The sequence below is a fragment of the Coenobita brevimanus genome, chromosome 35 (genome assembly GCF_032717465.1).
Source record: "Coenobita brevimanus isolate Jiangsu-jjx chromosome 35, ASM3271746v2, whole genome shotgun sequence".
Lineage (NCBI taxonomy): Eukaryota > Metazoa > Arthropoda > Malacostraca > Decapoda > Coenobitidae > Coenobita > Coenobita brevimanus.
Window position 1 is genome coordinate 7,812,709 of NC_136988.1, and position 13,785 is coordinate 7,826,493.

General features: G+C 40.1%; 1 protein-coding gene across 1 annotated transcript in view; it reads left to right on the top strand.

Annotated features, from left to right (window-relative positions):
• The window catches only part of LOC145396144 (sodium-dependent multivitamin transporter-like), a 93,251-nt gene that overhangs the window by 25,908 nt on the left and 53,558 nt on the right, over positions 1-13,785 (top strand). The window contains exon 2 of the mRNA XM_080269587.1: positions 8,665-8,783. Within this exon, the coding sequence (XP_080125713.1) occupies positions 8,665-8,783 (119 nt within the window). The remainder of the gene's footprint in view (positions 1-8,664; positions 8,784-13,785) is intronic.

Genomic DNA, 13,785 nt, shown 5'->3' on the forward strand with positions numbered 1-13,785 from the left:
AACAAGAGCAATCTGAGATAGCAAACCTCCACCACGGCAAAGTGTGTGGTAGGTCATATGGAGATGATATGTTGTCATTTTTGTTGTAGGCATTATTTATCGAGTTAGAAGCAAAAATGTTGAAATTGTCACTATACTGCAGTGGTAGTGAATCATTTAAATAATTCCTGGATCCGGATGATTATCCGGATCACCACCAAAATCTAATGAATTGTTCCTTGGGTCATACCCTACACCTCAAACATTTTTCAGCAAAATCCTTTCATAATTTTTTGAGTAATCCTGCTAACAGACAAACAAACCAACGCAGACAAAAACATACACTCCTTGGCGAAGGTAAAAAATATAATAACAAGACTACCCATCATCTGTGAGCCAGGTATACTTTAATAGTACTCTTATATGAAAACTTGACTATTACGGATCCATTCTGGGTGACTCCCAGTGCTTGTTGAGTGACATGTGAACTCAAGTTGTGACTCTGAACAACTTTTATTAATTACTTTTCTTTCTACAACCAATATTTTCTGAGATTTAAGTTTTCGACTCAGACAGACACAAATACAGTAGATACATTTCGTACAAAAATAATGACCATCGACTTGGTCTACCTGGCACAATATCTGTTTATCTAGTTGTTTTGGGCTCCACCTAGTGCGTAGAGGCACGGGGCTAGGCTAGTGTCTCGACAATTAAGGCATGGGCGACTGGCCTTGCTCACCCCGGACTGGCATTATGTGAGCATTAAATCCCAACCATCCTTCCAGCTGGAATCCTAAATGCTCATTTTAGTTACAGTGCCCTAACCCAATAGGCCACAAGGCGGGCATTTAGTTACATGGTTATAGCTCAAAGTAAATGGTTACTGGTATTAAAGGAAATCATGTTCTCGTTTCTTATTGTTGAGTTCATTAACCAATGTTTGGGTACACTGAGTGAGTGGATAGTGATATTAGATGAAACATATTCCAAAATCCAAGAGTGCCCAGCGCGTTTTGGTGTCCCTAAAGACTAGGGTAATTAAATGAGGTGAGCATTTGCGCAGTGTTCTTCCTTCTCATGTTAGTAATCATTATATGTTATCACGTTATGAGATGTCTCCTTTGATAAATAAACAAATATATATATATATATATATATATATATATATATATATATATATATATATATATATATATATATATATATATATATATATATATATATATATATATATATATATATATATATATATATATATATATACAGTGGAATCCCGGAATTCGTACACCTCTCTACTCGTACAACTCGGTTTTCGTGCAGCTTTTTCGCCCAAAAATAGCTCCAGTTTTCATACGGTGACCCGTTATTCGCACTAAGAGACGCGGCGTCGTAGGTGCCACATGGTCGCCAGTCTGGCTTTGTCTTCCGCCAGCTATGCATCAGTCACACATGCTCGATTAAACTTTGTGATTAATTACGTATTTTCGTTAGAAAACTGTACGCAATCATGGGACCCACGAAGATTAGTGAGTCAGTTGGAGCTAAAAGTAAAGCAGTGAGAACAATAATTGAGCTGAAAAAAGTTTGAAAGTGGAACCCATGTCTCCGATCTTGTCATTCATTAGAGTATGGCGAAATCTACCGTTTCATCCATACTAAAGAACGGATCAATGCAAATTGCATTGTTTCTTATGGAAAAAAAAGATTCGGTTTTCGAAAAATTCGCAACTCTTACAGCCTCCAGGAACGAATTGTGTACGAATTCCGGGGTTATACTGTATATATATATATATATATATATATATATATATATATATATATATATATATATATATATATATATATATATATATATATATATACTTTTTTTTAAATAACAGAAGAGAGGAAGGAAAACAAAATGAATAAAAAAAAATAATCCATACACCAGATTACTGGTGTCTTCGGTTCATAAAATACCTGTAACAGTTAGACTTGAACAGCTGTAGGTTGAAGTTTGGAGAGAAACAACTCTGGGGAAGCGAGTTCCAAAAAGATGCAGTTCAGGGAATTGAAGAATTCTGATAGGCAGAAGTTCTGCAATATGGCTTAGTGACATTCCAGTCATGAGCGTTACCAGATGCCCGTGTAGCACGAAGGAAGGCATGGAGAGGTGGCACTGTGGACGAAACTTCGTCTGAGCATTTGCCATAAAAATATCTGTAAAATAATGCACATGAGGCAACATTCCTTCATACTTGTAGGGGAGGTGGTTTATTTGTAATGGCAGGGTTGTTAATAATTCTAACAGCTTTGTACTGAATTTTGCCTAGTTGTTTTAATGCAACCTCTCCACATCCATTCCACAAGGGTGAGCAATATTCAGGCTGAGAGCGCAGATGACTTATAAATTAAAGCTAACTGCTCGTCAGTGAAGAAGTTACGGACTCTGTACAATAATCCAAGTTTCTTTGAGGTGGTTTTAGGAAGTGATCTAACATGAGAGGTCCAGCTGAGGGCATTGTTAAGTGAGACGCCGAGAATTTCAGTACTTTTGGAGATGAGAATACTAGTAGCACTGAAGGTAATGCACGAATCTGGCAATATCTGTCTGTTAGTAAATTGTATATATTTAGTTTTACTAGCATTAAATGAGACAAGGTTGTTTTGTCCCCATTCACTGATCGTAGATAGGTCTTGATTTATGGAGATGGCTGTACTGAGTTGAGAGGTAGAGATATTAGACTTTGTAAATGGGTGTCTGAGTGTGAATGAACTTTGTAGTGTTGAGTCATCTGCATATGAGTAGATGGGATTGTGGGTGACAGATAAGAGATCATTAATATGAGCCAGGAACAGGGTTGACGCCAGAACTGATCCCTGCAGCACGCCGGCGTTAATTGAGTGGAAATTGGTACATACATCATCTACTTTTACTCTTATTTTCCTGTCACTGAGATATGTGGAAATCAAAGGAAGAAAAGACGTCAGTCCATAGCAAGCGAGTTTGGACAGCAGGGAACGGTGCCATACTATGTCAAAAGCTTTAGAAATATCTAGGGCTACTGCATGAGTTTCTCCATGTAGGTCAATTGATTGATGGATGGTACTGAGTTAGGAGATTGAGTATGTCAATGGTGGATCTTTCTTGGTGAAAACCATATTGTCTATCACAAGTTAAGTTGTTGGATTCAAGATGTTTAACAATGTGCTTATTAATTAAAGTTTCATATATCTTACCAAGAGAAGATGTGACAGCTATTGGTCTGTAATCTGAGGGGTCAGAGGAACTTCCTTCTTCGGAGTTGGGTGGATATTGGCTTATTTCCATGAATTTGGGAATGAAGAAGTACGTATCCATAGTCTGAATAATTTAACTAGGACAGAGGCAAGTTCAGGGGAACATTTTTTCAAAACAATTGGCGGAATTCCATCTGGGCCTGGAGCTTTGTTGATAGGTAAATTGTCTAGGATGGATTTTACATATCTTGTCTGTATTTTAAGTGGAGCAATTTCAGGAGAGTCAAGTTCTAGTACTGAGACGTTCTGGCTGGCATCGTCTATGGTAGAATTTCTGGCAAATGTACTGGCAAAAATATCTGCTTTCCCACGTGGGTCATTTGTAGTCTTGCCACCTGATGATTTTAGTGGGGGAATGGATGATGACTTGTTAAGGTTAGTATGGAAAGAATTGAGAGTTGAACAGAATATTCTATTTTTATTAGGGTTGTTAAGTAGTTCTGATGCTTGCTTTTGAAGAAAGTTTGATTTAGCTAGATTTATTACAGCTTTTGCATGATTTCTAGCAATTTTAAATTGAGAGAGTGATTTAGATGTTTTTGACTTAAGTAAGAGTTATATGCTAATGACTTTTGGGCTGTTGCTCTGGCACAGTTGCCATCAAACCATTTTGGAGAGTTTGATCTTTTAATGAACTGTTGACTTGGTATGAATAAATCCATACCAGCTAGTATTAAGTCACAAATGTGGGACTGGGTAAAATTGGGATCACTAGAGAAGAAAGACTGCCATAGAATGTCAACTAGATAATTTCTAAATCCATCCCAGTTTGCCCGATCAAAGTGCCATCAGGTCGCCCTGACAGGTTCAGAACGGGGAGGTGTGGGGGGGGTTAACTAATGAGCTTCGATGAGATTGTGGTCAGAGGATCCAAGTGGTGACAGTACCTTTATCCTGTATTTGATCTGGATTGTTTGTCAAGAATAAATCCAAGAGATGAGCATTATGGTCAGGATTATCAGGTACTCTGGTTGGTTGCTTTACCAGCTGGGTGAGATTAAACGATTCTGCAAACAACTCACACTCTAGACCAGCGTCGTCAGTCCTGGCAGAATGCAATAACCATTCAAAATTATGTTTATTAAAATCACCCAAAATGGTAATTTCGGTGCTAAGGGCAAGGATAAGGTTACTCAGCTGTGTGGATATGGAATCAAATACACTGGGTTCCGAAGACGCATTGGAGGAATGATAAACTTCACAGATGTATTTGGTAATATTTTGACAATTTAGTTTATACAATGAGTAATCAAAACTGGAGGAAGTGAAGTTTAAAATGGTGTCAACTGCATATTGGGATTTGATATAACAACAGCTGCCGCCTTTTTTATGGAGGCATGTGAGGAGATGGTAATGGGGAAAAAAAAATGAGGATATATCAGTAGAGGGTGAGATTTGTGGTTCTGTGAGGAAAAGGGCCAACGGGGTTATGGACTGATGGAATAAATGAACTAAGTTTAACATTATGCTAAGGCCGCGGATGGTAGTGAAGAAAAAGGCCGCACTTTCACTTCTCTGCTGACGAGCATTACTGAAAATTGCAACAGTCGCTGCCAGCACTGTTGCTTGATGGCGACCAGGAGGACCCGGTGCCACCAGCCATATATATATATATATATATATATATATATATATATATATATATATATATATATATATATATCATCTCAGCCGTTTGAGTGTCCACTGGAGGACTGGCCTATCCCTACCGAAGTCGAGACGATACAGCCAATGTATCTCTACCAAGTGGCTTAGGCTGTCTAGTAGAGATGTAGGGTGAGAAGTGCTTGTAAGTGTAAATGTAGTGTTGGAGTGGCTTTGGACGTGTGTGTAGTCTGTGAACCAAGTGTAATCGGTCAGCGCAAGCCGACTGGGTGCAAGCATACTTTATAGTATGTGACACTGGTTCAACCACAGCACCCCTGGTGTCCGCCAATACAGTACGTGGTCAGAAGAATGCTCTCAAAGTTTATTACCCTGGCTGGGCGCGAACCCTCGTTCTTCAGTGTACGAACACGCACACTTTACCACTGTACCACAGAGGCTCCATATATATATATATATATATATATATATATATATATATATATATATATATATATATAGATAGATAGATAGATAGATAGATAGATAGATAGATAGATAGATATAGATATAGATAGATAGATAGATAGATAGATATAGATAGACAGATAGATTTACCAGCTCATCTATTTGTCTATTTATCTATCTAAATATATACACATAATTATTTGCTTTTTTGGTAGATAGAATATGTCATTGGCTTAGCATTACTTTACAATGACAACATCACTTTTTTAAGTCTTCCAATGTATGAAATGAAGCCACATTTGATTCACATGCTTGGATAACGGACAAACTCAGTCACACCCACGTGCTGAGATGCAGTAATATATAGAAACATTTCAAGCTTCACTACTCTCAAAGCCTCGTATCTATAGATCCATCGTCATTCATCCATCATCCAATCCTACATTGCCCCATGAGGAGCGTAGGAGCCCGGGGCTAAGCAGTTGGTCCCGACATTTAAGATGAGAGTGACCAGCCTCACTCATCCCTGAGTGGCATTACATGAGCAATCAACCCCAACCATCCCTTGGATATAAACCTCACCGGCTCAATCCGATTGGAGCGCAATAATTACTCACTAAACCACCAGGCGCCAAAACTTGGTTATATGGTTACCACCCAGCGTAGAAAATGGTTTCCTGGTGTACAGGAAACCATTTGGCTTGTCACTCAGTGTAGAGTCACCCACAGGCAGAAGGAAGAGGAAAGAATGAAGGAAAGAAAGACAGAAGAGGAAGTGTAAAGTTACCCGTAGGCAGAAGGACGAGGAAAGAATGAAGTAATGGAAGACAGAAGAGGATGGAAGGAAAGAAGGATGGAGGAGAGGAAAGTGCGGACACCCGACAGCAGCTCTACATCGAGTGAGTGGATGGTGAGCTCCCCCACCTACCACAAATCTATAGATCCTCTGTGTAATAATATATTTTGGAGGTCGTACATTATTGATATTTATGTCCCCCCGCGCGCGCGCGCGCGCCCGAGAGAGAGAGAGAGAGAGAGAGAGAGAGAGAGAGAGAGAGAGAGAGAGAGAGATGGGGGAATAAAATGTAAGAATTCGGGGTATGAAATTTATAATGTATATACATATATATCATAAACTTATATATATATATATATATATATATATATATATATATATATATATATATATATATATATATATATATATATATATATATATATATATATATATATATATATATATATATATATATATATATATATATATATATATATATATATATATATATATAACACGCACACACACACATACACATAAACCTCAGGGTCCTATAGTGCCACAGGGCTCTTGCCCAAATGAGAGCTATTTCTTAACAATTAACTATCACCACCACCACAGATCCACAGCTACCACCACGACCACCACCACAGATCCACAGCTACCACCACCACCACCACCACAGATCCACAGCTACCATCACCACCACCACCACAGATTCACAGCTACCATCACCACCACCACATATCCACAGCTACCACCACCACCACCACCATCACCTCAGATCCACAGCTACCACCACTACCACATCTACATACCCAAGGCTACAACCAACCACCACCATCACCTCAGATAAACAGTTCCACCAGTACCACCACAAACACACATCTACCACCACCACAGATCCACAGCTACCACCACCACCATCACCTCAGATCCACAGCTACCACCACTACCACAACAACATACCCACAGCTACAACCAACCACCACCATCACCTCAGATACACAGTTCCACCAGTACCACCACAAACACACATCTACCACCACCACAGATCCACAGCTACCACCACCACTACCACCACAGATCTATAGTTACTACCACTACCACCACCACAGATCCACTGTTACCACCACCATCATCATCACCACCACCACCACCAAATACCCACATCTACCACCACTACCACCACCACAGATCCACTGTTACCACCACCATCACCACCACATACCCACATCCACCACCACCACCACAACCACAGATCCAATGTTACCACCATCTCCACCACCACCACCACTACATATCCATATCTACCACCATCACCACCACATATCCACGGCTCCCACCACCACCACCACCACCACAGATCCACAGATACCACCACCACCATCATTATCACCGCCTACACCATCACCACCATCACAACTAACACCACCACCACCACAGCTACGACGACCACCACCACCATCACCACGGTTACCACCACCACCATCATCACAGCTACCACCACCATCACAACCACAATTAACATCACCACCACCAGCACCTCCACAGCTACCACCACTATCACCACCACCACCACCACCATCTTCACGGTTATCATCAACACCACCCCCACCACAGCCTACTTCACATCACATCATCATCACACCTACCACAAATACCATTACCACTACCACAGCTACCATCACCACTATCATCACCACAGCTATCACTACCACCACCATCATCGTCACAGCTATCACCATCACCACCACCATCACAGCCACCATCACCACCATCACCACCATCATCACAGCTACCACCAGCACCAGCAGCATCACAGCTACTACCACCATCACTACAACCATCAAAACTACCATCACCATTACAGCTACCATCACCACCATCATCATAACAGCTACCACCACCACCAACACCACGATCTTTACCTCAACACCACAACCACCAGCACAGTTGATACCATTTACTGCTGAATAATATCGTCTGTTTGTAGCCTGCATGAAGTAACACACATCCGAGAGGATGGTACAAACCCCTATCACTCACTGCAGAGGTGCATTAAATTCCATGGTTATGTTCCATCTCTTTTTACACTTGCACATACTGTAGCAACAACTGGGACAGTTATCAGGGCCTAAAACACCCTGTCAGAAAATTCCTATGGATATGAAATTGAAAATGGCCTATCTGGAACCCAGTTGCAACCATCATGCAAAGTTTCATTAAAATTATTTTTCCAGTTTTGGCTCCACCACACACACACACACACACACACACACACACACACACACACACAATACATATGCATGTATAGATATGTATATATACATGTCTATCTATCTATCTATATGGCTATATCTATCTACAGCATCTCTCTCTCTCTCTCTCTCTCTCTCTCTCTCTCTCTCTCTCTCTCTCTCTCTCTCTCTCTCTCTCTCTCTCTCTTTATATATATATATATATATATATATATATATATATATGACATTTAACATTTCAGTACCTTGAGTTACGTTATGGATCCAGACTTCTGCGACTGCTGGCTACATTTACCCTTGTGTTGCACTCAGTGATGTTGATGGGTGTGACCGTATATGCACCCTCAGTGGCCATCACCACCCTCACCAGCATCTCCAGCACCTACTCCATCATTATCCTCGCCACCATCTGTGCCTTCTACACAACTCTGGTCAGCCTGCATTTTCCCTCTTTACTAATGGATTATAATCAACTTCTTAAGTATTGAATGGCAAGGGGAAGTCCAATTTCAGTTTCTGAATGTAGTTTCTAAAGCACATGTTAAATACAAAAAGTAGCTGATTTCGATGTAGTTGACAACGGTATAATGTACATTAATTATGAATCCATGCACTGGAAATTTAGTAACCTCATGTCCCATAAATGACCCATACTAATTAGTAGCTCCCCTGTCTCATTTTAATCTTATCTCTAAGGATACTGTCATTTGGCTGTTCTTTATGTAAGTGAACAAACAACTAGCAGCTCTTTTTGTGAGGAGCTCCTCGAAGATATCCATTGGAATATGTTGTATTATTCGTTAATCCTGCAGTTCCATATCGTACATTTTGTAGCATTCTTAGCTCCAGATGATTTCCTTAAAAAACGTCCACCAGTGATGGGTTTAATGAATGCTATATTTTCTTATGCAAGGAATAAGGAACCAATTCTAAACGCCTTCAAATGGATCCTCCAAGAAAAAAATGTAAAGATAACAGAAAACTAAATTCAAGTTGCGTTCATTACGAGATGCCTGGACACAGCATTTAAAAGACTGAAGGTCAGAGGTAGCAGGGTATACAGACAGTGGGAGACAGCTCCAGAGTTTATTTGTTGCATACATGAAGGACTGGGAGTAAAGGTTAATTCTTGCATTAGAGCACTGGACAGAAAAGGGATGAGAGTTTATTACTAGGCAGGTGCTTCACACCTGCTATAATAGTGGAAAGATGCAAGCAGAGAGTCAAGGGGAACAGTGACCATTCAAGTAGCAATAAAAAAGAGATAAAGATGCAACAGAGATAGAGGTTAAAGGAAGCCAGTAAGAGGAAGAAAGTTAAGACAAAAAGCCTTTGACTTTACCTTGTTCACAAGAGCTGAATGTAGGGAACCTCCCCACACATGTAAGTTGTAGTCTATAATGCGGCGAATATTACCCGGGTATAAAGCCAGCAATTGTGCAGAGGTAAAGAAGGCAACAAGTCAGCATAGTACACCTAATTTCATGGACCCAGATTATACAGTAGAAGTAACACAGTCATCCCATGATAAATCCTGAGAGAAGAGAACCCAATTTGTGTTCAAAGATGATGCTGCATTGAGCTGGGTATTGTTAAAAATTAGAGGATATTCCCGTGGTAGATATTGACAGGTCAAAAGCTGTAAGAAATGAGTTTTTGATACATTAGAAAAACAAGATTACTTTTACCCCAATCAGAGGTATGAGCTAAGCCAGATATTAAGTGTGCCATAGTCTCATCCCTTGTCTGTTGAAGTAACTGCTGATATGGATGTTGCAGAAAGGAAATGGAATAGTGAAGGTGGGAGTCATCGGAGTATGAGTGCATAAGGTTAGACGAAGAGCTTAGAAGGTCATTGATGAATCGATGGAAGAGAGTTGGTAACAGGAAAGAGCCCTGAGGAACACCACTTCTGACAGCTCAAGGAGAAGAATGGGGGCTGTCTACAACAGCAGCTACAGAGCAACCAGAAAGGATGCTATGAGACGAAGACACAGATAGAAGGATAGAATATGTAACAGGGCAGTTTGGAAATTAAAGACTTTTGCCAGAAAGCCTTTGAGATGTAAAGTGAAATGCAAAGCTTTTGCCAAAGTCCCGGAAGGAGGATGACCAGGAGTATGAGAGGAAGGTGAGAAGATTGCCACTTGAGCATCCCTGGTGTAACCATAATGACGATCAGAAAGAAAGTTATGATAGGAAAGGTGATTTAATTTTACTTTTGTTAAGAATAGATATAAAAACATTAGAAATACTGGATATTAAAGCAATTGGACGACAGTTGGAGGACTGGGAATTGTACACTTCTTTGTGAGACGCTGAATGGGAGCAAACTTACAAAAAGAAAAGGTAAAAGTCAACAGACAAAGGCAAAAAAGTTTACCTAGGTAGGTGTATGCGCAGAAGCACAGTTCTTGTGGAAAAAAAAAATCAGGCACATGCCTTGCTAGTACTGAGACCAGTGATGGCTGAGAACTCATCAACTGAAGAAAATTTAATGCTACCTATGATGAAGTCAGAGGGGGAGGGGATGTGACGGAGGAGCAGCACTGGATTTATCTAAGGTGAAATTGGAGGAGAAAGTCTAAGCAAAGAGTTCAGCTTTATAAGTACCGTAGAAGAAACAGCTACAGAGTCATTAGAGCAGAAAAGATGAAGGAAGGATGATGAAGTAAGGTTGTCAGAAAGGCCATTCAGTTGCTGGAGAGACATGGTTCTGGGAGGGAAAGCCACCAGCTAGTTATTCAATAATTCATGCACCTCTTAATGATGGCTGATGGATGTCCTAGAGCACTCTCTAGCAACAGTGGCAATTTATCAACCAAATTGTTTTCTTTTTTATCAGTAATGCAAGGGAAGAATAAATTTTGATATACAAGTATGCAGTTATGCATCATAGCTAATATCACCCAGGAGTTAATGGCTGGACCTCCAAACAACACGGAGCTGTCCCAAAAGAATAGCTTTAGATACATAGTGCTTACAACTAATAAACAATGAGAGTTTTTTTTTACATTGTCACCTTCAGTATTTTTCCCCCTGCTTAACCCCTAAGCACTGGGTGAGGGTTATATCTGATGCGAAAGTGGTGGACTGGGGCTTCCAAGTAATGGCTGTAACTGCAAGTGTTTTTGTGCCACAATTTGAAGTGGCCACCACTTGATCTCATCTCCAAAGGGTGGAGATAGCCTCCTGGTACCCGAGGCAAGCATACCCCAGTTGTCTCTGTGACTCTGCTAGGTGCAGGGTGATGTTTTCTTATGTCTCTTGTCCGATTCTGTTCTCGCCTTAAGTGGACTCTTGCCTCATCCACCCCCACCAAGCCTCTTTCCAAGGGTGCTAAGAAAGAGCTAAGTGGTAGTGCCATAGGTTGTGTCTTGGATGCAACTGTGTCCAGTTTATCTGGTAATGGTGAAGTTGTCACATTCAGAGCAAGGCAAAAGTCAGTGTCACACGCACATGCATGAATACAGCCTGCCTCGCAGCCAAAAAATAACACATCTTCTTCACATCCTTATTCATTAAAGCGACTAGCTACAGACCTGGGGATGGTTTTATTCGCAAGAAGAAAAGTTGTTGAGTAATATGGTTTTTCATTTGTTTCCCTAACTGCTATACTTTCCGAGATAATAAAGTTTGAAAACAAGCAACATTGGGAATATTGCCCATACTGAGAGGGTGATGGCAGTATAAACAGCCTGGTGCAGAGGGGTAAAGGTTGAAATGATCATTTACTACCTTGAATCTGAGCACGGTCTTCTCTTTGGCAATACAGAGACAAGAAAACATATTTTCTCGGTAATGAAAAATTTTAAATGTACCCTTTATCTTTGGTAATATTATTTTGCTCAGCTAAAAATCTTTCTGTTGCCTCAGTATCTGCAGGCACTCCGTCCCTCGTTATCCACATACTATGAACACTGGCCCACTTTCAAAAATGGTTAAACAATTCGTGTCTGGCAAACACTTGTGGGGTGCTAGTCTCATACAAATGAAGTCTCTGCCAAGTGTATATTCCTTGTTGTGCAAGATGGCTTGAAATAAAGGGATGGATCCAGATGTACAGTACCAATTTCATTCTCTCTACCGTAGTACTAATCCCAGAGTTGCTCATCTGCTTTGTTGAAGGAAAGATGGAAGTTCCAGCCATTTCCTTGATCTTGGTGCTGTTTTTCACAGTGGAATGTACAGTTCATGTTTTATTTCAGTTTCTGCAGTGCATTTCTTCAACGTCTTTCTTCTCTCATATCTCATTTACTCATTTACTATGATATTAGAACAAATACCCTCATACATCCGTCGTCATCTATTGGATTTATCTACTCTTTTAAAGGAGTTACGGAGATCATCACCCAAACCATAAAAACAAGCAGATTTAGTGAAATGTAGCAACACGAATCTATAAAGTTTACCAGCTTTTGTGATAAGGAGTAGAAACAATCACCTTTTTGAGTGGTAGAGAGTTTTATGAGTTGACCATCTTACATTCTGTTGGGAATGTTGGTAGTCGTTAATTATATACAATGTCACCGCCAGTAAGTTATGACTGCAACAGAAGACCTCTCTGCAGTCGTTGCAGGAGACTGCAAAGTGAGAAACTTGGTAGACACTGTCAATAATCAGCCATAAGATTGCACAACACGGTAACAGGTTCCTTTGCACAATCTGCACATGAGTGAGGCATGATAGAGAAACAGTGCATGAGGTGAGAAGGCATGGAGCAGACGAACATACAGCTTTGAAACGCTCTTTGTAGCAGTGGAATACTCTATGCTTGTTGAGAGCGATTTGATTTTTGTTTTCTCTCGTGTTTGTGTGTGTGGATATAAAAAGTGGATTCCATTAAATTATTTGCATATAAACATCCATACTTATATTGGGGATGAATACAGCATAGTATTACAGTGTAATATGATTGTTCCATAGCTGGAAAGAACACTGATAAATTTGCAGCCCAAGGGAGTACGTATTTAGCCATCTAGCCTATAAAAATCCTTAAATAATTAGTTCTTGGTGACGCATACTGACTTATCATTTTATAAATTTTGTCCCATGGCCACTGGCCAACTGTGTACAATTCAGAAAAGTATTATCGACCCACGTTTTAGCTGATCATTTATTAATCTCTTATGGAATACTACCAAATGTTTGTGCTTGGATGATCCCATCACCTGGTTTTGATGGCCATTGCTCGCCTCCTCATTGTTTTGCATATGCAGGTGAACTGCAAATAAAGTCAATAACTGTACAACTGCAGAAAGTACTATCGACTCGCTGTTAACTGAAATTTTATGAAACTCTTACACTTGACTCTGAAGAAATTGTTGGGTTCCAAAGATTGAAATACAGGGTTTCGAAAGTAATTGCTCACTACATTCTTCTTAATCATAATTTAGCGACTCCCTAATGTCTGGAAATTTTCATAACCAGCGT